The sequence below is a fragment of the Pipistrellus kuhlii genome, unplaced genomic scaffold (genome assembly GCF_014108245.1).
Source record: "Pipistrellus kuhlii isolate mPipKuh1 unplaced genomic scaffold, mPipKuh1.p scaffold_m20_p_4, whole genome shotgun sequence".
NCBI lineage: Eukaryota > Metazoa > Chordata > Mammalia > Chiroptera > Vespertilionidae > Pipistrellus > Pipistrellus kuhlii.
Window position 1 is genome coordinate 13,412,936 of NW_023425540.1, and position 25,293 is coordinate 13,438,228.

Sequence of the window (25,293 nt, forward strand, 5' to 3'; positions counted from 1 at the left end):
CTGATTTAGAGGGAGAGGCTGACAGCTGGGTTTCACAGGCAGCATCTTGGGACATTGCGCCTGGTGTCACTGCATAGAAGGCACACTAATTTGATTTCCCTGTGAATGGAGGGGCCCAAAGAAGGCAGGACACTGTCAGGTATCACACATGCCTACCTCGCTCGAGGATGACTCCAGCTTTTGGTCCCAGACAGACGGGAGCCAGGGGAGGTGGCAGGTGGAGGAGTGATGTGATGACTGCCGTTTTGACAAGCTGGGTGAGAATGGAGTATGGGGGTGGGGGTGCAGGGCAGAAGCAGGGAGTCCCGCCAGGGAGCTACAGTAACATTAGGGAGATGGCCTGGGATCATGAGAAGGTGGGGAATGTGGAACTGGAGGTATCTGCACTTAGTGCTAACAGGATGTGCTGAGGGACCCGTGTTGGGTACGAGGAAAGTGATGTGAGGTGCGTGAGTGTTTCTCTAGCTTGGCCGTCCTCTGGGGACCCTCTGGCCTGTCCTCTCCACGGTTTCCCACTCTCACGTGCTGACCGCCAGCTGAACCACCTGGGGTTCACTCCCTAGAGTCCTCCTAAGGCTAACAGCGAGCCCATGAGAAGTCACCACGTCCCCCTGGATGACACGGCATCCCAGTAGGATGGCTCTTGGAACCAGGAGAGTCCCAATTCTGAAGAAAAAAAATGCCCTTTTACTAGAGTGCAAACCCCTAACGTCTGCATAGTGTGTGGAAAGGCCAATGAGCCCACTCTCTGGGGAGGAGCATGACAGAGGGTGGCGGGAGTGAGCCTGTCCTGGTGGCCGGAGGAAGGGAGCTATTGCCCGCAGAGCTGAGCATGCTCCGAAGGGGGTGGGCAGGAAAACACAGCACAGCATGGGAGAACGTCACAGGGAAGGAGCACTCTCTGAGGAAGGATCATTTGTATAATTATCATATATAACAATATATATTATCATGCACAATATAGAATGCACATTGGATTACAACATTTACTATTATTACAATGGCATATGGAGAGGAGATGCAGGGGGCTTTTTATGTAAGGTCAGTCAGGTACACTTTTTACGGGGCTGGAATAGAGGGAGTAAACTCCATCTCCCACTGAGAAAACAGAGCTTTGTTTCCGGTTGAAGTAGGAGTGTGGATGGGCACTTGATGCAGTGTTTTCCTAGCACCTGGTATTCTCAGTATGGCTTGTTGACCATCGTAACCACTGTTACACATCTACCCGGAATGGCTTCATAAGGGAGCTGACGAAACCATGATTATAGCACATCTAAAGGCGAAAAGTTAACATAAGTCGTTTTGAAATCAGTTATTTTTAAAGCATATGAAAGCGAGATCACCCCAACTGTCATTTAGATTTAATGAAACTGCTGAACAGGCAAAGTGCCTCAGAGTACTCAGCGCTCCTTTCTGACCTCAGCCGACAAATCTTAGGAAGGCCAATACACACTTCAAACAGCAGGGGGCGTCACGCACCAAGCCTGCAGAGGGCGTTCCGGCTGTCAGACTCTGCCCATCAAACCTTTGCCCATTCCATCCCTTTACGGAATGTTTAATTCTTTCCTATTCTTACTCCGATTTGAAGAATATTTAGAAGATTCCAATCCAGCTTCTGTTTAGCCTTTACTTTTCCTTGACTGTTAACAGAAACTGGATGGCGGCGACAGCAGCACAATGTACTGACCTGCACACTTAGAAATGGTCCAGAGGCCAAGCTTTAAGTTAGGTGTATTTTTATCACAATTAGAACTACTTTAAAAAAATTGGAGCATGCTCATAACATCTTGGTGTGCTCCTTCACCTGCTCATTGTTTTAAGACTGCACTGTGCATGTGTACTGCCTTTTTATCACAAGGACTTAAGTAGAGTTTTTGGGACCATTCTTGATCGCTTTACTCTTTTCTGAGTTCCCCTGAACAAACCAGCCAACCCCTCAAATCTGCAATAATGATGACTTAAAAAGTGAATGCTGGGCCCTGGCTCAGTGGCTAGAGTAGGGGTGTCGAACTCAATCAGAGAAGGGGCCAAAATCTAAAATCCAGCCTAAATCGTGGGCCGAATGGTTTACTGAACAGTCATAAACTGTCATTGTGATGGAAACGCAGCAGAGTGCAGTGATGACAGCGCGGTGCTTGCCACATTGAAAGGCTTGGTGGGACGGATTTGGCCCGCGGGCCTTGTGTTTGACACATGTGGGCTAGAGCATCGGCCTGCAGACTGAGGGGGTCCCATATATATATATATATTATTTTATTTTATTTTATTTTATTTTATTTTATTATTATTATTTTTTAAGTGAATGCTGGGCTACTAAAGTGTGAAGCGGGGAGCAGAGGGTCCCTGGGAAGGAGGGAATGCATCAAGAATCACACACCAAGGGCTTTCCATTGGGGATTTCATTTAACCCTCATAAAATCCTGGGAGAGGCAGGATTTTCTACTCGGTCACCGGGGCCTAGCAGGGCTGTGTGACTTGGCCCAGGTCACCCCATTGGTAGAGGGTGGGGCCAAGATTTCAGCCCCAGTCTTGGGGACTCAGAGGCCTTGCTCCCTCCATATTTCCGGGGTGTCCGAAGCTGCCCAAAGAGCCCAGTGGCCCACACTATGCTCCCAGAGGCGCCAGATGAGAGGGTTTTCAATTCGGCTGGTTTACCTTTGGTCCTTTCAGTCCTCCCCCCAGTGCACAACGGAGCCATTTTCTGCCGGGTCCCGGGAACAATGAGGAGGCAGTCTGGGGCGCGGGGGTGGGGCTGCCCGGCAGAAACAAAGCCCCAAACAGGCTGTCCTTGTTGGAGACACGGGGTCGGCGTGGCACCATGGCCACGGCTGGAATAAGGCCTGTGGTGTCCCTGCCCCACAGCTGAGTGACAGCTCATGGGTGAGGTCAGCAGCAGAGAGCTGGGGCCGGGTCCCTGTGCCAGTGGGAACAGTGTAACGGTGTTTTAAGATGAGCTGAACCTCACTGGAGGGGATTATTGCACTATGTCACAGAGACAGCCTGACTGCCTCCTCCTCTGATGGCCGCCTTTTGCTCTCCTCCCCTGCTGGCCGGGGCCCTCAGGCCTAAGATTCCGAAGCTTTGGAACGAAAATGTTTTAAGTCCTCTTGGCCTCAAGGTATGACCAGGCGATTCCCTGTGTTTGCCTGCAAGTCACCTCCTCTCTTCCCACCAATTCCAACCTAATCCCCCAGATAAGGCTGATCTCGGGAAGCTGGGGGCCCGGGACAGAGCCTGATGGCCCAGGAGGAGATGCTGCTCAAGTGCAGGACAGCGACGGTGTCCTCAGGCAGGCCCTGCAGGGAGAGGGGACAGGGGGCAGGCAGCAGGGCAGAGTTTGGGGCTCACTCATAGGGAGGAACAGGGGCTTCCACCAAGGAGCCGGTGACGGAAAAATCAGAAAGAGAAAAGGAAAACCAGCCGAGGACAGTGTCATGGATGGCAAGGCATGAGCAGGGGACTGAGGAGTGGGCCGCATCAGACACGAAAGGTGAGAACCGGACGGGGGCCCCCAGAGCTGGGCAGTGAGAAAGTGGGGACCTCTGAGCTCTGTAAGGAGATAAGAGACGGGCAAAAATACCGATCCAAGGAGCGATTTCGGAAGGAAGCAGGGCCCCCTTGCTCCGCAAGAGGAGGCAGGTGGCTGGGCAGGGGGGCAGAGGGCCTGGTTGCCAGGAAGGTGGGGGAGGGTGCTTTCAGGTAATTGTCTCAAAAAGTTCGAATGTCAAGGAGAGAAATGTAGTCTGCCTGTGAAAAAAAGAGATGGTTCTTATGTTTCCTTTAATTTTCTTTCTTTTAAAATATATATATATATATATTATTGATTTTTTACAGAGAGGAAGGGAGAGAGATAGAGAGCTAGAAATGTCGATGAGAGAGAATCATTGACCAGCTCCCTCTTGCACACCCCCTATCGGGGATGTGCCCGCAACCAATGTACCTGCCCTTGACTGGAATCGAACTTGGGACCTTTCAATCCGCAGACAGACGCTCTACTGCTGAGCCAAACCGGTTTCAGCATCCTTTAATTTTCTTAAAGGCTGGGAGCCTTAAATATATTTAAAGCAGTGAGTTGGGAGAGGCTGAAACTGGAGAGAGAGGGAGAAACAGAGGCAGTGCCGAGCAGAAAGAAGGGGTGGAGGAATGCAGGTGAATATGCACCGAGGTGCCCTCAAACTCGGGGTGCAGGTCCACGGCGGGTCACGAATACATACGCAGGGTGTCTGAGGCTGGTACATTTAAGCAACCTTCCCAAAGCCACCCAGCCGGTGGGTGATGGAGCCAAGGCTTGAACCCAGGCTCTGGGGCTTCCAGGCCCACATCCATAAGCACTGCGCTATGTGGCCCTGAATTCAAGCTTGAGTGAAATCCCTTTTTTTTTGGCCCTCTCTTCTCAACTCATTAAAACAAAAGAGGGCAGCCAGGTGCCTCCAGAGTCCCAGGGGCATGCAGGCCATCAGTTCACAGGCGCTGGCTTAGTGAGTGCCCCAGGGCTTTCTTTTTTAAATATATTTTTATTGATTTTGTACAGAGAGGAAGGGAGAGAGAGAGAGAGAGAGTTAGAAACATCGATGAGAGCCGAGACCGGTTTGGCTCAATGGATAGAGCGTCAGCTTGGGGACTGAAGAGTCCCGAGTTCGATTCCGGTCAAGGGCATGTACCTTGGTTGCGGCCATATCCCCAGTAGGGGGTGTGCAAGAGGCGGCTGATCGATGACTCTCTCTCATCGATGTTTCTAACTCTCTATCTCTCTCCCTTCCTCTCTGTACAAAATCAATAAAAAAAAAAAAAAAAAAAAGAAACATCGATGAGAGAGAGTCATCGATCAGCCGCCTCTTGCACACCCCCTCCTGGGGATATGCCTGCAACCAAGGTACATGCCCTTGACCGGAATGGAACCCGGGGCCCTTCAGTCCGCAAGCCGATGCTCTATCCATTGAGCCAAACCGGTCTCGGCTGCACCATGGCTTTCTATAAACTTCTTTTTCTTCTTCTTTTATTTTTTGTAAAGGCCAATTCATTCTTCAAACCATATGGGTAAGGGCCATCTCTCAGAGACCGACAGGCTCTTGCAAACCTCCTGGCACCTGGTTAAAGGCAAGGAGGTTTTTGAGGCACGATTGTTTTCTCAGCATCACGCCCTGGTTCTCTGATCCTTGTTCACAAGGTCTGAGAAGACCCCCGGAATAATCTTGCGGCATAACCTGTGACGACTTCTCTGTGCCGGAACCAGCGGGCCGTCTGACCCAGAGCTGGAAATGCGGTAAACTCATGAGGATAAAAATAAGAAGGGTTTTCAGAAAGGCCCTAGGTCCCTCTGCAAACAGCAACTTGACTTTCCGGGTCACTTTTGCAGTTTGTCAGCCAGGAGGAATACCTCCGTGGGACCAGGTGGTTTTGTGATTGTTTTCCTTCGTTCCGGGGCCTAATGGTTTCTGGCTTCATTAAACACACAAAATGGCCACTTAGCATGCTAACGGGGTGTTTGTGTCCTTGTCATGCTCATTTAACACACTGCCTGATGGACCTGCCTCTGCTGGGTGTTTCTTAATATATCTGAGATCGTTTACAAAAACGACTTTGAAGTGTTTGACTTGGGCTTTGCCGACTCCCTGCATGCTGACCTGATGTCAGTCAACAGGACACGGAGCGTTTCAGGCCACCAGGAACGTGCTCGTGGTCAGAGCCTCACGCACCTGGGGGTGTGAGCAGGTGCTGAGATCGCAAACCAGGACACCACGAGCGTCATAGTGTGTCTGGACCCCAACTCGTTTTGTGATCATTGTCAGGAGGGCCTGCACGAGGCATCTGATCCAGCTGAGGTCTGGGGCTACACCCTGTAATATGCCCAGACTGCTTCTGTCCTTAAACTGAGATGAATACAAATGATAAAAAAAATAAAAATAAAAAAGCCATAGAGAATAATAAAATAAAATAAAATTCCTGGACGTCTCTGAGTCAATCCCCACTGATTTATTTTATCATTTTCATGCACAACAGTTTGTGAATGCCAGCTTCCAAACCCTTCCCTGAAAATCGGGGACTATTTTGGCTTTTCAGTACTAATAGTGAGTGGATTTTGCAAGGGCCTGGCTAAGGTGCAGTGCATTATTCGACTAACGGAAAGCAGAATAAAACCAAAAAGCAAAGTAACTTAAATCTAGCACAGACACTTCTAGTGGATGCTATGATGCCAATTACACCCCCTCTCCCCAAAGCCATTCCCAAAGATATAATTCAGCATCTAAGTGTGGGCCCAGGGCTGTACCATGTAAAAAACATGTCTAAGCAAATCCTCCACTCAGGTTATTACATGGAGAATATGGAAATAAAATAAAAGAGGTGTCTTACAGAATCACTAAATGGAGAATTTAAAAACAAAATTAGACAGCTGAATAGCTATGTCTGGTTAATCAATCCATGTGACCATAAATGACAAGATCCCTTTCTTTCAGAAACGTCAGTGTATGAGTTTGCTAGAGCTGGTGGTTTGGAAGCACAGCAAAAGGCAGTATTGCCTCACAGCTGTGGGGTGTGGGCAGGGTCGTGCTCCCTCCGCAGATGCCAGGGAAGGATCTGTTCCAGGCATCTCTGCCTCCTGGCAGCATAACTTGAGTCTTCCCGTGGTGTTTGTGTGCATGTCTGTATCCAATGTCCCCGTTTATAAGAACACCAGACATCCTGGGTGAGGGATCCACTAACCCACCAAGACCTCACCTTAACCCTATTTCCAAACGAGGCCACATTCTGAGGTACTGGGAGTTAGGACTTCAACACAGGAATTTTTGGTGGACACAATTTAACCCATACAAATCAGAATAGACGATCCACGTTGGAGTGCCAATTCACACTTTCCCTTTTTACCACCCACTGACACTAAAAGGCAAAGCTCACAAAGATCAGAGTAAAAACCTATTTAAACTTATTTTTTTTTTTTAAAAAAAGAGAACCAGACCCTTAAATAGTACCAGTCACTAGCCTCAGACCTTATACCCTAGTGTAGGAAGCAATGTAATTTATGGCATACTAGCAGGCTCCCTACCTCTCAGCCTTAAGTGACAGCAACACACACACACACACACACACACACACACCCCACAAGCACCACCAGCACCAGCACCATCACTACCACCAGCAGCACCATCAGTACCACCATCACCAGCACCATCACCATCACTAGCACCATCACCAGCACCACCAGCACCACCTGCTCGTGTGGTTCAGAAGAAGCAGTGGGCATGAAGAATGAGCCTGCTGGTTTCTAGCTGGTGTATGGACAAGTCACTCACTCTCCCTGAGTCATTTCCTTTCCTAAAATATGATGGGTCATCTCCAAGTTCCTTTCCAACAGAGGTTTCTGAGTCTCTATTTTCTTGGTGGAAATCTACCCTTAGGTACTACTAGCTACAGAAGGTAGCATTAGTATAACTAAGTTAAAAAAACAAAAAACCTCTACATGGAAAACCAAAATATATTTCTAGATCATAGACAGTGGTCATTTCAAAATAAACTTGTACTTGATTTAGAAGTACAGATTACTGCCCGTGAGTTGAAGGAGAGATAAAATATCCTCAAATCCAATCTGGCCGAGTCCCCCCTCGGACTCACTGTAGCGGTGGGAAGATGGTTAAATGGAGCGAAAGGAGACAGACGAAGAGAGCCAGCAACAACCCAGAGCTTCCAGTTTTCTGTGCGAAAGGGTCCAAGCACAGAACCTGGCATCCCAACTGGACACAGGACTCCCAGTCCTTTAACACGTCTCCCAACGCTGAGGGCTGTTCCCACAACAGAAGCCTTCTCTGTTTTTCCTAAATGACTCTTAAACAGATTCCAGGTTGTTCTGTGTTTTGCTAATATTTTAGGCAATTAGGGAAAAATTTGCACACCATAGAGAGAAATAATGAAAACAGGGGAGCCGGGTTGCACGGGGTAACCTGTCCTGACTCGCACAGGCATGCTACCAGAACTTCCTCGGGTCAGGTGGCCCTGGAATATATTTCTGACACCCTACTGGTTTCATGAGAGACAAATAGGTGGGAGGGGCTGGGTTGGAGTGACAGGCAGCTGAGGACAGACACAAGGTCAGCAGCTGTCAGAGGCGTTCTGTGATGGGCTCTTTATCCCATGTTCCCCTTGTTACGATCTACTCGGGTGTTGGATCAATGAATCCAAGATTAAGCTGTAGAATTTTAAAAAATTCCACTAAAGGTTTAAAATGTACATAGGGCTTAATTTTAAAGGACCACTGCCAGGACCCGTCCAGCTAAACAATTCTCGTGGTGACAGTAGGAAGGGCTACAGTTACTGTGTCCCTGTCACCAGCAGAACCCAACACCTCTTACTGTGGTAGGTCCCGCTATCAGTCACTGCTGCTGAGAAGTGCGCACACACAGGCATTTCAGCATAAGATCCTCATATTGTACTCGAAAAAAGGGGAATTTCCATAGGACTTGACAGGCAATGCGGACCACCACCACAACAAAGGGAAACCAACAGAGTTCAAAAGACCAGAACTCCCTTTGATCCTCCTCTTGTCTCCAAAGGGCACAATCTACCATGTAAGCTTGTTTATAAATGGCGTGTGTGCTCTCCGGCTACTGTTGATAAGTGTTATAAACAGCCTTAAATTATATACCATGTGCTTAGGATTACAGTGCATGTACAGTGTTTTCTTCATGTTTTTGAGCATCATCTTCTACATCTGAACTGCCATGGGAGCTGGTAAAGGAAGAAGGTGTGCTGTTTAAGGCTGTGCAGTCACGCACGGGCCCTGCCAGCGGGATGGTGGGAGGGGCACCTGCTCACCGCTGCACCTGGGAAGACGGCACAGAGAGCGGGATGCTGTAGGTGCTCCACTGACACGTGTTGCGTGGAGAATAAATAAACATGCGCCATCAGCATCAACGTAATTAGGAAAGGAACTTTCACCGGGGAAATCAAAATATCACCCATTAAGTTTGGAAAAGGGACAGGGATGGTAATACGTTCGACTCCGGATGTTCAAAAACAGGCTGGAAATTATTCAGCAAGACGAGAGTATGATGAAAACGGAAGGCAAGGCCCGCCTTCCTGCAGCACGTGAGAAGTCCCGAGAAACACAACGGCCCTTGCTTCCTGGACTCAGTGGCTCCCTCAAATAACAATCGCTCGTGTTTTGGGATGAACATGTTTTGAAGAGCTTGTTAATTAACCTAGCATAACATCACATTTTGGGATACGCGACATCTCCTTTTAATACAACCATTTCTCCTTTTCCAAAAACATGGCGAGGAGGTGTCTCCTTACCGTGAGCGACAGGGCCATGCACACGAACGTGAACCTCTTGATGTGGGCCGCTGTGACCGTGCTGCTCGTGCTCACCAGCTTGTTGCTGGGGTTGTTCTAGGGGGAGAAAGGACAATGGTGACTGGGCTCCGGGTCATCCTCGACTGACCGCATGCGCATCTTAAGAAGCATCTCTCCCTGGCCAGTTTGGCTCAGTGGATAGAGCACCTGACTCTGAACTGAAGGGTCCTGGGTTTGATTCCCGTCAAGGGCACGCACCTCGGTTGTCGGCTCCTCCCTGGCCCGGGTCCTCGTCGGGGCTTGTGTAGGAGGCAACCAATCGATATGTTTTTCTCACACTGATATTTCTCTCTGTCTCTCCCTCTCTCTTCTACTTTCTCTAAAAATCAATAGAAAAATATCCTTGGGTGAGAATCTCATTTGTGTTCTATGTGATGTGCCTCAACCACAGGTGGGGAACATCGGCCCGAGGGCTTAGTCTGGCCCTGCCAAGGCATTAGGGGTGAGTTAATTAAATATTTGGCCAAATACAGTAGGCTAATTTTTAAGTTGATAATTCTGTATGGCCCTCAAATGATATTATAAATCTCCAGTGGCCTTTGGCAGGAAAAAGGTCCCCTATTCCTGGCCTAAAGTATAGATTTCAAGTGACAGCTTGGAAGATGGCTGTCACATTGAGTCTCTCAGACAGCTGCCAGGTTTCTGGATATGAACAGTATCCAGAGAGAGTTCTAGACTGAACAGTGGCCAGTGCCTCCTGAGTCAGACCCCTCCCTTTGATGCTGGGTGCCCACCACACCAGTCCAGGGCCTTAGCCCTGTGTGCCCTCTCCTGGCCACTGTGGGCATCTCCCCAAATGCCATGGCCCTGCTCCATGATCTTTGGGCCCTTCCTCCCTACTATCCGGACACTAAGATGGAGTGAGCATTCAAGGCCCTGCTTGCCCTGACCCAGACTCCCTTCTCTGCAGTGACTTTTCAAGCCGAGTCCCAAAGAGAACCACTTGCTCTTCCTCCCACCCACTTGGTGCTTCCAGGCTTTTGTACTTTTGTTCCTCCTCCTCCCGTTGGATCTTCTAATCATCAAAAACACCCCTCTATTCAAGGCTCATCATCCTCACAGCCCACCAGTTCCTTAAGGCCCCTCTGATCTTTCCCCTCCAAACTGCCTCTGCCCCTTCCTGCAGTGTAGACCCCAAAGTCAGGGCTGGCGTCCTGGCCTGTACTTAGGGCATGCGTCAAAGCCCCGTGAGGGTTGGGCTCGCTCTCTGAGATAAAGGAAAATGCCTCTCACCCATCTCTTTAGCTCCTGCAATTCAGCACAATCTTCCCGAGGCACAAAAAGTGCTCAACAGCCTTTGTAACATTGAATTTTAACAAGTAACGCAGATGGCCCCGCTGTCTTCTCACACATCCCTGAATCTGAGCCTTGCTGAGGCCACCCAGTGCCACTGCTCCGTGTGCCGTCACCCAGTCCAAGTGAGAGCCTGGCCCTCTACTGTGGAAACCAGCAGAGCAGAACAATCCCCTCCTCGTTGTGGATCCAATTAGCCCCAGAGCAGACTAACAAAAACATACCCCACATCCCACCCAAGGAGAGACACATAGCAGAGATAATACAGGACCAACTGGAAAAGAACCGTTGATGTTTCCCCAACTTCAGAGGCCAAAGCAATCTCTCCAGTCCCTTCCTCTCGCAGATGCGGCCAGCACAAACGCTGGATGAGCTGACAGGGCCTCATTTCCAATCTCTAGTGCACATCTGCTGCCATGGCCAAGTGCAGACCACAGTGGGTAGGACATCTGTCCATCTCCACCCACTGCAGGGATAGGTGGGAGTGGTTCCCCTCCCCCCCCCCCATGGGCGGAGCGAGAAAGCAGCCACCCTGGAAGGAAGGAAGCACAAGTTGCCCGGGGTGACAGTGACGTGCCTCGGATCCTTCAGGGACACTTCTTTTTTTTTTTTTTTTTTTTTTTTTTTTTTTTTTTAATAGCAACTATTTCTGCAAGTACGGTTAGGATAAGCTAGCACATGTCACTAGATTGGCATCTGCGCTTTGTGTTGCTTGTCCAATCTGCTCAGAAACATGCTCTTTCGTAGATGAGAACCGAACATTAGAGAGAGTGTGTGCAAGTGGAAAACTCTAGTTCAGTGTCGAGCTAGCACCCACAGAAGTTATGCGAGAAATGTTAAATCTCTGACTCGGCTACCCACAAAGAGGCTAAGGATTTCAACTGTCAGTGCGGCAAATCCTGGAAGTCCACACAGAGGTGCCTACGGTTTGGGTGAACAGAAGCATTCACAGCAATGGCCGGAGCGGCCCCGCAGAATGCCTGGAAACAATGGGTGGGGTTTCTACAGGGCTCTGAGTAAGTAACTCCGGCTTCTGGCTAGAGGTGTGCTAGTTAAAGGAATTGTCTCCCAGCGCCCAGCCTCTGCGATCATGCATAAAACAATGTTGTTCTTGGATGCGCCTAGCGAAACTTTACAGTGCTGTATTGTTAAGCTTTATTATTTCAAGGGAGTCAGAAATATTATAATTTCAGAGGAGACTTTCATGGCCAGGAGGCTCTAACGCTTCGATACCTGTTATGCTCATCAAGTTTTATTATCTAATCTTGTTCTCCTAGAGCTAGAGATTTAGCAGGAGGACTTAGATCCATTTTGGTTTTCTAGGATTTACTTGTCTACACATGTTCCTTGAAATGAAAACAATGATTTCTGTCAGTAGACTGGATGAAACCCACTCAAACAAGGGCTGCCCACCTTCTCCTGCAAGTGCCTTGTGCCTCTGAAGTCTGCGCTCAGAGCCCTGGGAAGCAGAACTCAAATGCATTTTTTTTTTCTTTTATAAGAGTTGCTCTGCATCCTGAGGTTGCAGAGAATGTTTGCAAAGGGTGGACAGTCCAACTGATGGTCTCCCAGGAAAACTCCACACCCAGTAAAGCTTTCTGGGTACCACTGCAGCTCTGTCTCCCATGAGGCTGCGGGGTGGCAATCCCAGGCGTGTTTTTATGGGTGACTATGGGTGTGGGAATAAGGGCAGGTGATCCGCTGGAGACCCCAGGCAAAGAGGCTTCCTCTCCTTGCCTCCCAGAGCTTTTGTTGGGATAAGATAAAATGATATTGGCGATCACTTCGTAAGGTATACAAATGTCTAATCACTAGGATGTACACCTGAAACTTGTTATAAAATTGTATGTCAACTTTGATTGAAAAGTAAATTTAAAAAAAGATAAAATTACATTGGCAATGGCTCTGATCTAGTTCTATAGGAACTCAAGGAAAAACAGTTGCTATTAAGACTACCGGGAGCAGGTTGTGTGCTTCTTCCCATGTTTTATTTTAAAACTTTGCACACTAACTATCTTTTTCTGGGGCCCGTTGGCTAGACATTTGTTTTAGGATAAAAGGCTACTAGTTTTAGGTTCAAATAATGAAGCCTGATGACACAGACATTTATGGGATATTCCTGACGCAGCCAAAGGCCATATGACCAGAGGGCTGTGTCAGCAGCAGCTGGGGACAGAGCTCTGTCAACAGCTTCCAGCTGCAACAAGCCGCTGCGTCCAGACCCACGAGGACCCACACCCGCTGCAGAGACCACTCCGGCGTGCGTGGACCCCACACACCGAAGACTTCCGTAAACTTCTGAGCTCAAGCACACACTTCCTATCTGTACCTTCACAACTGCTATGAAGTTAGGGTTAGTTTAACTAAAGAAAACAAAACAAAATCACAGAAACAAAATCCAAAGTATTAATTTTTTTTGAGGGTATATTTTCCTTTTCGCAAACATAATTTCTCAGTAGGTTAACCCAAACACAAACAATCATTTTGGAGAGGCCTTATAGGCTCAGCATCAAGGTAGGCTTGAATTTACTTCTGTTATTTTCTGAGGGAATATTCCACAATTACTGTCAACATCCCCAATACCACATTAACCTTCCCAAGGGAGGGGAGATTGGGAAACATCAAAGTGCTCTTCTCAGAGATGCCTGTCTATCAAACACTAATTTACAGAGTGTGTTTCAGACGCCACGCAGCACAGGTTCTCACCTTGTCAAAAGCAGGGTAGACAGCACGGATTTCCGTCAACCAACCATATGGCATGTGGCCCACGGGGTATGTGGCTGTCAGAATCGCCACTGCCTGCAAGAGGAAGAGCCAGCAGAGTTAGCATTGGGCATTGGCAGAGAGCATCTCCAGTAGCGGCCGTCTGCCATGCGGCAAAGCAAGCTGTCACTCCACACAGGGTGACAGGCATCGGCCTACCCCAGGATGGCCTGGGAGGGGCAGGTGCTCCACTGAGTCCCTGGAACAAGCTGGCCCCGGGACAGCACTTGGGACCAGGAGCATGGGTCTTGTTTTACAGGAATCCAACAAGAAACAGGTCCAAGTCCAGACTGCTGGCCTCAGAAGCCAGTTCAACCCAAGTCCAGACTCCAAAATCTTTGCTCTTTCCATAGAGCCAAACCACACCCTCTAGTCCAGCCCAATTCTTGAATCTCCAATTGTGGTTCTGAGCCCTCGCTGCTCTCTGGATGGCCTTTGCTCAGGATCCTCTCTCCAACTCCACCCTGTCCTTCAGGGCGACTGATGGCATGTGTTGGTTGATGGCTTTACGTATTCTCTCCTTCTGACTCTCAACTCCCTTCCAATCCGTGCAGTCAGCAGAGCCCGGTTTTTAGTTTTAATTTAAGAAAACTAAATAGCTATTGCTTACAGAAAGTCAAATACGTTCTTCCATGAAAGTGAGTTTCTTTCCTTCTATGAATGACAAGGAAGGAAATGAAAACAAAGCATCTAACTCTACACTGTGGCCAAGCCAACTCTCTAGCTAGGTAGCAAAGGAGGAGTGCAGGCTTCCTTGCTTTTAATTCACGTTAACAGCCACACCAGAAGCACAAGGGGCGTTCTCAGCAGGCTGAAGAAACCGCTGTGGGGATGGGTACGGTGCCAGAAACAAAAGCACTGGAATTAGGAGGGCCTGGATTCAAACCTCCACTTCCTCACCTGCCAGCTGTGCGCTGCACGAACCTGAAAGGCCTCCCTTCCCGCTCCTCCAGCAGAACCAGGAGAAAAACAACACCCATCCCACAGGCATATGGAGAGCCAATGAAATGTGCACAAGTAGATGATAAATAGATGATAACTAGAGGGTGTGGTTTGGCTCTATGGAAAGAGCAAAGATTCTGGAGTCTGGACTTGGGTTGAACTGGCTTCTCGAGCCAGCCATCTGGACTTGGGCCTGTTTCTTGTTGGATTCCTGTAAAACCATGCTCCTTGTCCCAGGTGCTGTCCCGGGCCAGCTCGCATCACTCCCAGGCACACAGTGGAGTCCTGTACCCCATGGGCTGTGCCTCTATGCCACGGAGGGCAATTGAGAAATGGCTCTAGCAGATAAATTAGTTGCCTTATTTATTGTAAGGGGAGGATGGAATTCCAGCCCACAGCTGATGGGGTCACCTTCTATTCACTGGGCAACCCAGACCGCCATCTTTAAGTAACACAGCTGCTGTGTGTCAGAAGCCACCCAAGATGATGTGACTCAATACACAAATCCAGGAACAAACTGAGGCGAGAGAAAGGGTTCTGCTTTGTGATTTATGGGCTCCCCTTTCCAAGCCGCCAGGAACGGCTTCCCAGCACATGGAAACTGGCAGGAGACCCCGGGCTGGAGCCATGCTGACAGCGCTGTCAGGGCGCAGTGTAAACAGGAGGCCGAGGAGCAGCCGCTGGCCTTACTGAAGGGTCGGCCGTTCCAGAGACAGGCTTGGTTCTCCAGAGGCAGCAATGGCAGCAGCAGAGGAAACTAATGAAGTCATTTTATTTGTTCATACCATCCATGGAAGATGGAAAAAGAGATTCAACTCTTTCTTTGGAGTAGCTGCCAGTTTCCAGGTAAATTTCATGAGTTGCGAGTGAGCTCCTCATTTGGAGGAGGGCAGATGGCCAAAGAGCACATACAGCCACAATGGGTGGGCGGAACGTGCAGGAGGGCAGAGTAAAAATCAGGTGACAACAGGTGGGTCCAAATGGAAGCATGGGCCCCAAACCCTCTGGGTATTTTCCCTTCTGCAGCTGAATGGCCTGCTCCCTTGTCCTCTGCAGGACAGCGGAGAGGCATCATGCTGACTCCAAGGAAAAATGGAGAGGTCACTGGACGAGAACCAGACAACCTGGATTCTAATACTGGCCCAGCTTCTTGCCAGTTTTGTGTTGTTAACTGTCTTGCCTCAGTTTCCGCATGTGGTCATTGAGAAGGATGAATGAGATGTCTTCTTTCAGACTCACAGAGATATGGAATTACATGATTATAAGTCACTGAATGAACTCCTCATGGCTTCCTAGTGGGAATGTGTCATATGATGTAATATCACAGGATTACTTGAGCTCTCAGGATGCACTGGAAACAAATCTGTAACCCACCTCCTCAGCCCCTATTCATTAATAAGGTGACAAGTGCCCACATCCTCTGAAACGCCCCTACCTCTGTAGCCGCAGAACTGCCGCCAAGGTCCCGGGAAACAAAGAGGTTGACAATAGGTCTACTGATTCTCTGGGTAGCCAAGATGAGTGCCAACGGCCACCAGAAGCTCAGCATCTTTCTGATTGTTGCATCTCCCTGCATCAAGAAACGAAGGCAGGCTATCAGCCAGTCAGAGAAAGACATGTGCCACATGATTTCCCTCATATGTGGAATTTAATGAACACATTGAGCTACCCAGCAAAACAGAAGCAGACACACAGATAGAGAGCAGGCAGATAGCTCTGGGGGTGGTGGTGTTGGGGCAGTGGGTAGTGAGGTTGAGCAAAATAGAAAAAAGAAAAAAAAAAGAGAGAGAACTCATGGACATAGACAACAGTGTGGAGATGGCAGAGGTGGAAGGGGTGGGTGGAGGTGGAAGAGGGAACAGAGGGAATAAATGGCCATGGGGAAAAATAGAAATAAATATAAATAAATAAATAAATAAATAAAAGAAACAAGAAAAAAGTAATGGAGGCAAAAGTTCACTAAACGCTAGAAGTGAAACAGGAAGAATAATTAGGAGCCAAAGCCTTTCTTTTTTGATGTCGATCCCAAGTCAATTCATTGGACTTAAAAAACAATATAAGGAAAAGCCTCTGTAGACAAGCCAAGTTGAATTAAAATAAAATGTACAGTGAAAATGAAATGAACTCAGACAGTTGGCACGCTGCTGTGAAATCAAAACACACATTTAGCCTGGAGCGATCCAAACCACTATTTTCCAACAGGGCAACTCTAACCCAGGCAGAAACCAACTCCATGGTCCGAGAAACAAGTTGGAAATTAGTTTTTGTTTAAATCCTCAAGATGACTGGCTGGAAGCCATGTCCGGAAGAGGTAACTCTTTTTTCTTCTTATTCTTTTTTTGAAATTAAATTCATTGGCATTACATTAATCAATAAAATTATACAGGTTTCAAGTGTACAATTCTGCAATACATCACCTGCACATTGCGTTGTGTGCTCACCATCCAAAGTCTAGTCTCCTTCTAGCACCATTTACCTCCCCTTTACCTCTTTCACCTGCCTCACATCCCTGAAGAGGTAACTTTTAAAAGTAAACAATATTTATAATTAAAAAAAATATTTTGAAATCAGCTCACAAATATGCCTAGTTATTTGGGCATTATGTACATCTCCTACAGAGGTACTTATTCTAACGAGCCCGACCAGAGTGACTCAGTGGTTGAGTTTCAACCTATGAACCAGGAGGTCACAGTTTGATTCCCGGTCAGGGCACAAGCCTGGGTTGTGGGCTCTATCCTCAGGGGCATGCCGGAGGCAGCTGATCAATGATTCTTTCTCATCTTTGATGGCTCCCTTTCTCTCTCTCTCTCTCTCTCTCTCTCTCTCTCTCTCTCTCTCTCTCTCTCTCTCTATCTCTATCTCTATCTCTTTCTCCCTTCCTCTCTGAAAAAAAAACAAAACAAAGCTCTAACAGAAATCATATAAATGTTTGGAAGCATAAATAAAATAAAAGCATGGTAACAAAAATGTGAGTATTTTGTTGAACATGCCACAGCAAAGATGTGTGCTATCTCCAGCCCAGCTTTCACTAAATAACGTTGGTTTTGATTCTTCATGAGGGTAAAAGTTACATCATGGGACCATCTCAGCCACTTTAATGTATTTTCCTTAGCTGTTGGCTGCCTGTTAAGAGATGGAGTACCATCATTAAGGTCAATTAGATGTGGTTGTCCTTGGGACAGAAATAACTAGTTCTGGTTTTATTGGTGGCCTGGCCCGGAATTGAGGTAAGTGGGCAATACAATTAATGTTCTGACATGATGAAAGTAACATGTGGTCAAAGGTGGGGTCAGGGGTGGAGTGTGGTGATTTATTCAGGGCTACATTTAATCACGCACATCTGCCTTATAGCCAGATGGAAATAAATCCAAATGATGTCTAGTACCTATAAATCAGGCCTTCTGATGGAAAGGAAACTTTGGTCATTTGTATAAGATTATACCTTGCTTGCATGTTACTCAAATTTCGAGGCCCAGGCCAAGCTCTGCCTCCATCAGGGAGGCATGTCGGCCACATCACCCACTCCCTCCTCTCAGCATCAGTGGCTCTCACTGCAGTGCTCTCACTGCATCTATGCACTGTCTTGGGTTCCCATCTGTACTGGCCTTATCTGCCGAATGGGGACATACAGCTGCTTGACAGTGGAGGCCATATTTTAAAATTTCCTGTGTCCCTCTATGGTACCTAAATGCTCTTCTCACTCCCCACAAGGTACCTGAATGAGCGACTGTGTTTGGCCAACACAGAGTGTAGGAACATTGCCTGAATCCCTGGTGTAAATTAAAAATGATCAAATGTGAGTTCAAAGGGACCATGGGGGCTAAAGTCTTTGGTGACTGTAGAATAATTTACTGTTGACAAAAGAGTAAGAAAAACCATCAATGGTGTACGCACTCCTCAGCCCGACCTGAGTCACTGAGCCCCAGTCTCATACAGAGATATGGAGCTAGACAGATCCTAAGATCCCTTCCACCTCCAGAGCTCATGAATTCTCCAGCTGTCTGTCCCGTGGACGCCCCTGGCACTTGACATCTCAGTGAGTGTGCTGAATGTACTGATGTCTCATCTCACAGAGGGGTGGGGTAAAGTTTCATCCCACTCAGCTGTACAGGCAGGCTGCCACGAGTTCCGAGGACGTACCCCCAGCTCTGGCCCGCTCCGGTCGGGGATGATGTCGTGGATGTTCCGGTAGTAGCCCAGGCACAGGGTGGCGCAGCGCACAAGGGCACCCATGTACAAGGAGAGGATGGGGATGAGCAGGGGCTCCCGGCACTCCAGGTGGCTGTGGAGCAAGATGGCTACAAAAACGACCTGCGAGATGGGGAGATGAGAGTGAGTTAGAGGAGAGGAGTTGGTACCAGTCAACAGAGGCACAGCCCAATTTCTTGCACCCAAAGGAAACTGATTTCTGAGGGAAAACCTCCATGTTGATGAGAAAGGGAACAGAAATTGGGCTCTGGCTCAGTACTGCTCTCACAGAATTCAGGGCCAGATATTTGGGATTCACAGGATTTACAGGTGAGCATACCATCATTTTGTTATATTCACCACCAACATTCTTTTCAGGTAATTACACATATGGTTATTGCTAAAAAATGTTGGCTTCCCAGACCCCGAAAGATGCAGTAGAGCATTACCCTCTTGAAGCTAGATACCTGAGGCCCTAAGTTACCTTACACACACACACACACACACACACACACACACACACATACACACACTCACATACACAGTGGTGATCAACAATAGTATACAGAAGAGTTTATATTAGTGTTTATAAGATGGAATTTACTAAAAATGCTGCGAAAGTACTAATACCAGTTATTATAAAACAAGCTAAATTAAAAATATTAACTTATAAAAATGGAATAGTAAAAAAATAGTCAAGAGGGTTATAAATATTAAAGAGTCTCTAAAGCAAATGTAGTATTCTATATACCCTCCCTGACCTGCAGAAATGGGAGTGGGTGGGTTTGGGGATTGGTAAGGTATGTACACATATAATACCTTAATAAAAAAAAAAATAAATAAAGATGAGGAGATTGAGAGAAGAAAAAAAAAATCCAAGAGGCAGTCCAGTCTCTGTCCAGAGTCCTGGGACCCATACATTCAGAAGACCACTGGGGCATACTGAGTGCAGAAGTAGGGTAATGGGCAAGGGGGGATGTCCCTGAATTACATCAATAGGCAAATATCCACCAACTGGCAGGCATGTAAAATACAACCCCCCAAAATGAGTGACCCTGACCAAAAGAGGCTTATCCTGATCACTGCAGTCTCAAGAAATCAGTTAAAAAGAAGCGGAGACTGAGCAAGACTCCCTGATGAAGTACATCCGCTGCATAGTGACCACAGAAAAGCAGGGAGATCCAGAGAAACTCTTCTGAGCGACATAAAAGTATTAGCTATAGAGGTGATTTGCTTGCACACAGGCAGTCATTTCAAACCCAGTAAATGAGAGAGACCCCAGCACAGATGTCCGAGGTGCTGCATGGCTCCTTGGACACACCAGGCTGCCCGCAGCACAGGGCGAGGTCACAAACTGGAGCAATACTCACAGCCATGCTCAAGCTTCAAGGATATAGCAGAGATGCCCACGGCTGTCGCCATGACCACTGCTTCCCAGTGGAACAACTGTCGTGTCAACTAAGAACTGCAGGGAAGCCTTGTGAAGAACCCACTGTGCTTGGATCAGAAGTTTGAGACCTTTGTGTGGTGGACAAGATGCCCATAAATTTCTTTAATGAATCAGAGGTCTCTAAGTCTTTCCAACATGCAAATGCAGGCTCATGTGTCTACACAAGTGTAACATAGGACTCATGCACTGTTTAAACTGAGATGATTATATTTAGAGATTTTAAAAAGTATATATATGTTTTTTTTGATTGTGAGAGAGAGGAAGTGAGAGATAGAAACTTCAATGAGACAGAAACATAATCCATAGGCTGTCTCCTGTACGTTCCCTACTGGGAATCAAGCCTGCAACCCAGGCATGTGCCTGACCAGAATTGAACTAGTGACCTCTAGGTTCATGGGTCAATGCTCAACTACTGAGCTACACCAGCAGGGCCATATTTAGAGATTTAAAACTTATATGAAAAATGATAGGTGAAGGCCAACCTCTCATCTGACAAGTCCAGGAAGGCTCCTGGGGCCATTAGGATGGCCACGCAGGACCAAAGTGCAGGGTCTGGACTTGAAGGAACAAGGAGCCACAAGCAAAGCATTAAGTGTGGAGATAACAAGAAAATGGTCCAAGCGCAGCGAGCAAGAGTGGGACGAAGGAACAGGAGGGTGCATTGGGCTAGTAAAGCTCTGGAGATCAAGGTGAAGGTTTGTCACTCTTCTGTCTTTTTAAGGACGTGGTGCCATGTGGTCCAATACTTGCCATAGCCCTTACATCTTCATGGTGGATGGTATCGCTTATCAATCTAAATAACCCTGAGCCTTGGCATTTCAATCTAGAATTACGACTTTGAATCTCATATAGCCATCAAAGAATGTCAGGTTATTTTCTGAGGGAAACCTACTGTGAGGATTTTCCCGGTGAGAGCCTGTTATGTGCTCACCCCATACCAAGTGCCTGGAGTCAGTGATAAATCACACATCCTGAGCTCTGTAGTCTTGGAGCTGACAGTCTAGGGGAGGAGGCAGAAATGGGGACCAAACAGTGATGCCAGTGAGCGACCGCTGACAAACTGTGACAGGGCCTGAAGGAAAGAGGGTGATGGCTGGGGGGACAGGCTGTGGGGGAGGAAGGACACCCCATGTGGAGTGTGTCTGAGACCTACAACCTCAGCAGAAGTAGCGGGGAGGGGGAAGGAGCCAGAGGGAGGTAGGAGAACTGAGGCAGAACATTGCCTTCTGGGAAGAGCATTCCACAAACACCCCAGTGGGAGAGGCTGGGCTGCACGAGGCCCCGAAAGGAGGGCCTGCCACTGAGGCAGGAAGACAGGCCCTCAGAGAGGAAGCTGGGCTGTGGGTCTTCAGTGCGTGCAGGCCATGGACAGTGGCTTTTTATCTCATGAACACCAGGAAGCAATGTTAAAGCAGGCTTTAGGGCAGTTGTGAGGGGACGGGAATTCCCCTGAGAGTAGATCACTGTGGCCGAGGGGTAAGGATGGACATCCAGGGCAGAAAGGAGAAGGCTTATGAGTTTGGAGGCACCTCAGGTAGTGCAGATGACAGGGGCTTCTTCAGACCAGGGGGAGCACAGCAGAGATGGGGAGAAGAGGGAAGATTAAAAAAAAACACCTAGCCCTAGTCGGTTTGACTCAGTGGATAGAGCATCGGCCTACAGACTGAAGGGTCCCAGGTTTGATTCCAGTTAAGGGCACATGCCCAGGTTTTGGGTTTGATCCCCAGTAGGAGGTGTGCAGGAGGCAGCCGATCAATGATTCTCTCTCATCATTGATGTTTCTATCTCACTCTCCTTTACTCTTTGAAATCAGTAAAAATATATTTTTTTAAAAAGTCTAGGATGAAAACTGAAGAGGCTGGTGATGAAGAGGGGTGCTCCAGGTTGGATCCCAGCTGTCTGACCAGATCCTTGGGGTCTAGATGACTTCCGAAGGCAAGGGCTAATGACAGCAGAAAGATTAAAGGACTGAAGGTCCCAGGAAGGTCCAGAAGCCTCAAGAGGATTCTCATTTTGATACTGAACAAGCTAAGAACATGCAGGTGATCATGAAATGAAACAAACACAGCAAAATTTTTCATAAATCCCTCGGAAATGTCATTGGAACATATGACTGTTACAGTAATAGTGGCACAGAAAAGCATTGCACATTTGAACCAAACTAGGAGTTTTATTGTGCGACTGTGTGACATCAATTAGCTTAGTAAAATTTGTAAATAATGGGAATTGCCACTGCAGTCCAAAGCATTATCAACTACTTTCATTTTGACATTGGTGATTACTTGCCATCTATGCCTAGGTAGTATTTCAAAGGACTTTTTGTAGAAACTATTTACTCATTTCCAAATTCAATAATTAAGAAATGCTTTTAGGTAATAAGAGAAATGAAGCTGAGGGTGCGGTGGGAGTAGGAGTAAAATATTTAAGAACAAAAATTATATTTATTCCCCCAACCATATTGTGTTAGAAACTCAAACTACAAGGCTTAAAATAACTACTTCGCCAGGAATAGACCAAGCCCAGGTGCCAACTGAATCCAGCTTCCATGGCTCCTACTAACCAGACACGTTTATTCTGAATTTGGGAGCCCACCCCACTGGTGAAGGCCAGGATAAGGTTTAAAACTATTAAGGACCATGGCTGTAGGTTCACGCACAGGTGTTTGACATGCGTGTGCAGGCATGCATACACAGTGTTAGCAGGAATGAATTTAAATTGCTTTCAATTGTGATCCATGGAGTAAATGCAATGAATCTGAAAATTTAACTCTTGGTCTTTAGGACGGGACTAACAGTCTAACAGTAGATGATTCCAAAAAGATGGCTAAGGGACTAGTGTGTACAATAGGGAAAACCAGGAAGGTAAGCATGGAAATGTTCATGAAATAGAACAGAGAACTGGGAAGGGAGCTTAGAAATCAGTCCAGCCTCCTCCTCCATGGAAAAATCCTTCTCCTAAATCCCTGAATGTTGAACTAAGTCTAATTTATAGATTATAGTAATAAAATCTGAGTTTCTGCTGACATCTTTCATGTGGTATCCCGGTAGAAGGAGGAAGAACGGAGAATGGAAAACCAGGGCTGGTGCCAGACCCCAAGGAACTGGACTCAGCACAAAGTGCAAGGGAGACTTCTTCTCCAGCAGCCTCTGACTTCCTGGTTCTTTTAAATGTGGGAAGTGGCGTGTGGATGGCAGCCCTGCGTGGCAATGTGAACAATAACATTTTTTTTTTTCCCAGAGGAAGGGAGAGGGAGAGAGAGATAGAAACATCAATGATGAGAGAGAATCACTGATGCGCTGCCTCCTGCATAGCCTCCACAGGGGATTGAGCCTGCAAACGGGGCAGGTGCCCTGACTGGGAATCGAACTCTGACTGCCTGGTTCATAGGTCAACGCTCAATCACTGAGCCACACCGGCCATGCCGTTAGCAACATTTAAGGATAATTCTTTAGTGCTCTAAAACTGAGTGACAGGCCATGTGTGGTTACCCACATGGAGGGCCGAGGGTCCATGCAGCCAAGTGCACAGCGACCTTATGGCCACCCCAAGAGGTCCCAGTTGTGACTTTAGAGTCATTCCACATGCAAACTCTTATTTAAAAGTCAAGGTCAGAAACTCTGATACTAAATTAACTTCCTAAAACCTTCATTCTAGTGAGATCATACAGACTTATATCACAGGAGACTCCTTTTCTCATTGGATTCACAAACATTTACATTTGATGTACCGCAGAGTGAATGAATGGACTGGAGGCATCAGCCAGTTCTGAGAACGCTGACTGACCCTAGTCCATACTTACCTGAGCTATGACATCGGAGATTGAGGCACACCCCACCAGGAAGCTGTATTTGTGTTTTAGGAGAATGCCGGCATGGGTCCATGCCTGCCAGAAGAAAAAGAATTTGGCATGAGGTACACCTTTGGGATTATATTATTGTATTTCTGGTTGTTGTGATGCACTGGGCATTCCTGGAATAGGTTTTATACCCCCTAAAACCTCTGTAGTGCAGGCTGGTAACTTTTTGTTTGGTAAAATGTCTATACCTGGGCCTGGGGGATACATCCCTGTTAGATTTTTAAGAGGAATTAGTGGCTGCACAGCACTTATCTCATACCAACTGTATGCAGACTAGTATACTGGTTAGGGTCATGTGCCTGGTGGGAGAGCTGGGAAAACACCAAGAATGGAGGAATATCTCTCTCTCTTTCTCTCTGAAAGCAACCAGAACCACAGAGCAGCAGACCATCATAATGGGGCTCAACTTGGTTCTGAGTTACCACTGTCATTACTGGTTCTCACTGACTATTAAGGTCCCACTGTTTCCTTCTCTTCAAGTTTGGGCGGGATCTGATCTACCACTTTGTGCCTTTGAGGGAAAGAAGAGAAAGAAAGGTCCTTTAAGGGCAGTAGACAATGAGAAGTGCAGGGGACTGCAGGGTTGAAGTTCATGATAGGATCAGTTTAAGGATCATCTTCTAAACCTGGAAAGGCCGACCTGGCCTGACACAGAAACGACATCTCATCTGAGCTAAATGGCCAGACTTTACATAGCAGCTGCCACATCTACTTCCTTCCTCAGCTTCTGGGTCCTAAGGTGCCGAATGTGAAAAGAAGTGCAAACTGTAGATAACATTTGCAAATAGCCTCAGGGCTATCTTTGTTGACCAAAAGCCATCTGGATGATAAGCTTTGTGGTTTTCAAATATTATCTCTCCAACTAATATATCAGGGCCATGCTGTAGGGGTGTGTGTGTGTGTGTGTGTGTGTGTGCGCGCGCGCGCGCGCGCGCGCGCGCGCTGGGGGAGATGATCTGCTCTTTCTACATGTTCATTATTCATTTATTTATTTTATTTATTTATTATAAATCTCTTACCTTTGGTGTCTTTTTGGGGAAGTGATAGATGAAACATGGAAGAAAAGGGTACTAATCATATTTTGGTGTTATACTAAGTGTTAGAAACTCTACCGTTGCAAATGAACACAGCTGAAGGAAAGTGGAATACAGAGTGACTAAGAGTTTGCAATTCATTTTTGCTAATAGTCCCATTTCCTGAATTCACTGTGTGACTTTAATTCTCAGTGTTTACAGAGTCCCATGCAGACAGTGGGCAGGCATAGAGCAATATCCTGGACTCTGTCTGGGATGCGAGGCTGTCACTTCATCGAGCTCTGACTGATTTGAAAGTACTGTGGGGCCGAAACCCGTTTGGCTCAGTGGTAGAGCGTCGGTCTGTGGACTGAAGGGTCCCGGGTTCGATTCCGGTCAAGGGCATGTACATTGGTTGTGGGCACATCCCCAGTGGGGGGTGT

The 25,293-nt window shown here is 47.4% G+C and overlaps 1 protein-coding gene across 3 annotated transcripts in view; it reads right to left on the reverse strand.

Annotated features, from left to right (window-relative positions):
• ANKH (ANKH inorganic pyrophosphate transport regulator) overlaps nt 1-25,293 on the reverse strand; it is a 112,382-nt gene that overhangs the window by 10,176 nt on the left and 76,913 nt on the right. For 2 of the 3 annotated variants that reach the window (XM_036409002.2, XM_036409003.2), the window contains exons 4-8: nt 23,781-23,864; nt 18,484-18,654; nt 15,779-15,913; nt 13,345-13,437; nt 9,286-9,381 (exon numbers count right to left, since the gene is read on the reverse strand). In XM_036409002.2, coding sequence (XP_036264895.1) covers nt 9,286-9,381; nt 13,345-13,437; nt 15,779-15,913; nt 18,484-18,654; nt 23,781-23,864 — 579 coding nt within the window. The remainder of the gene's footprint in view (nt 1-9,285; nt 9,382-13,344; nt 13,438-15,778; nt 15,914-18,483; nt 18,655-23,780; nt 23,865-25,293) is intronic. The other variant, XM_036409004.2, reaches the window with a different exon arrangement.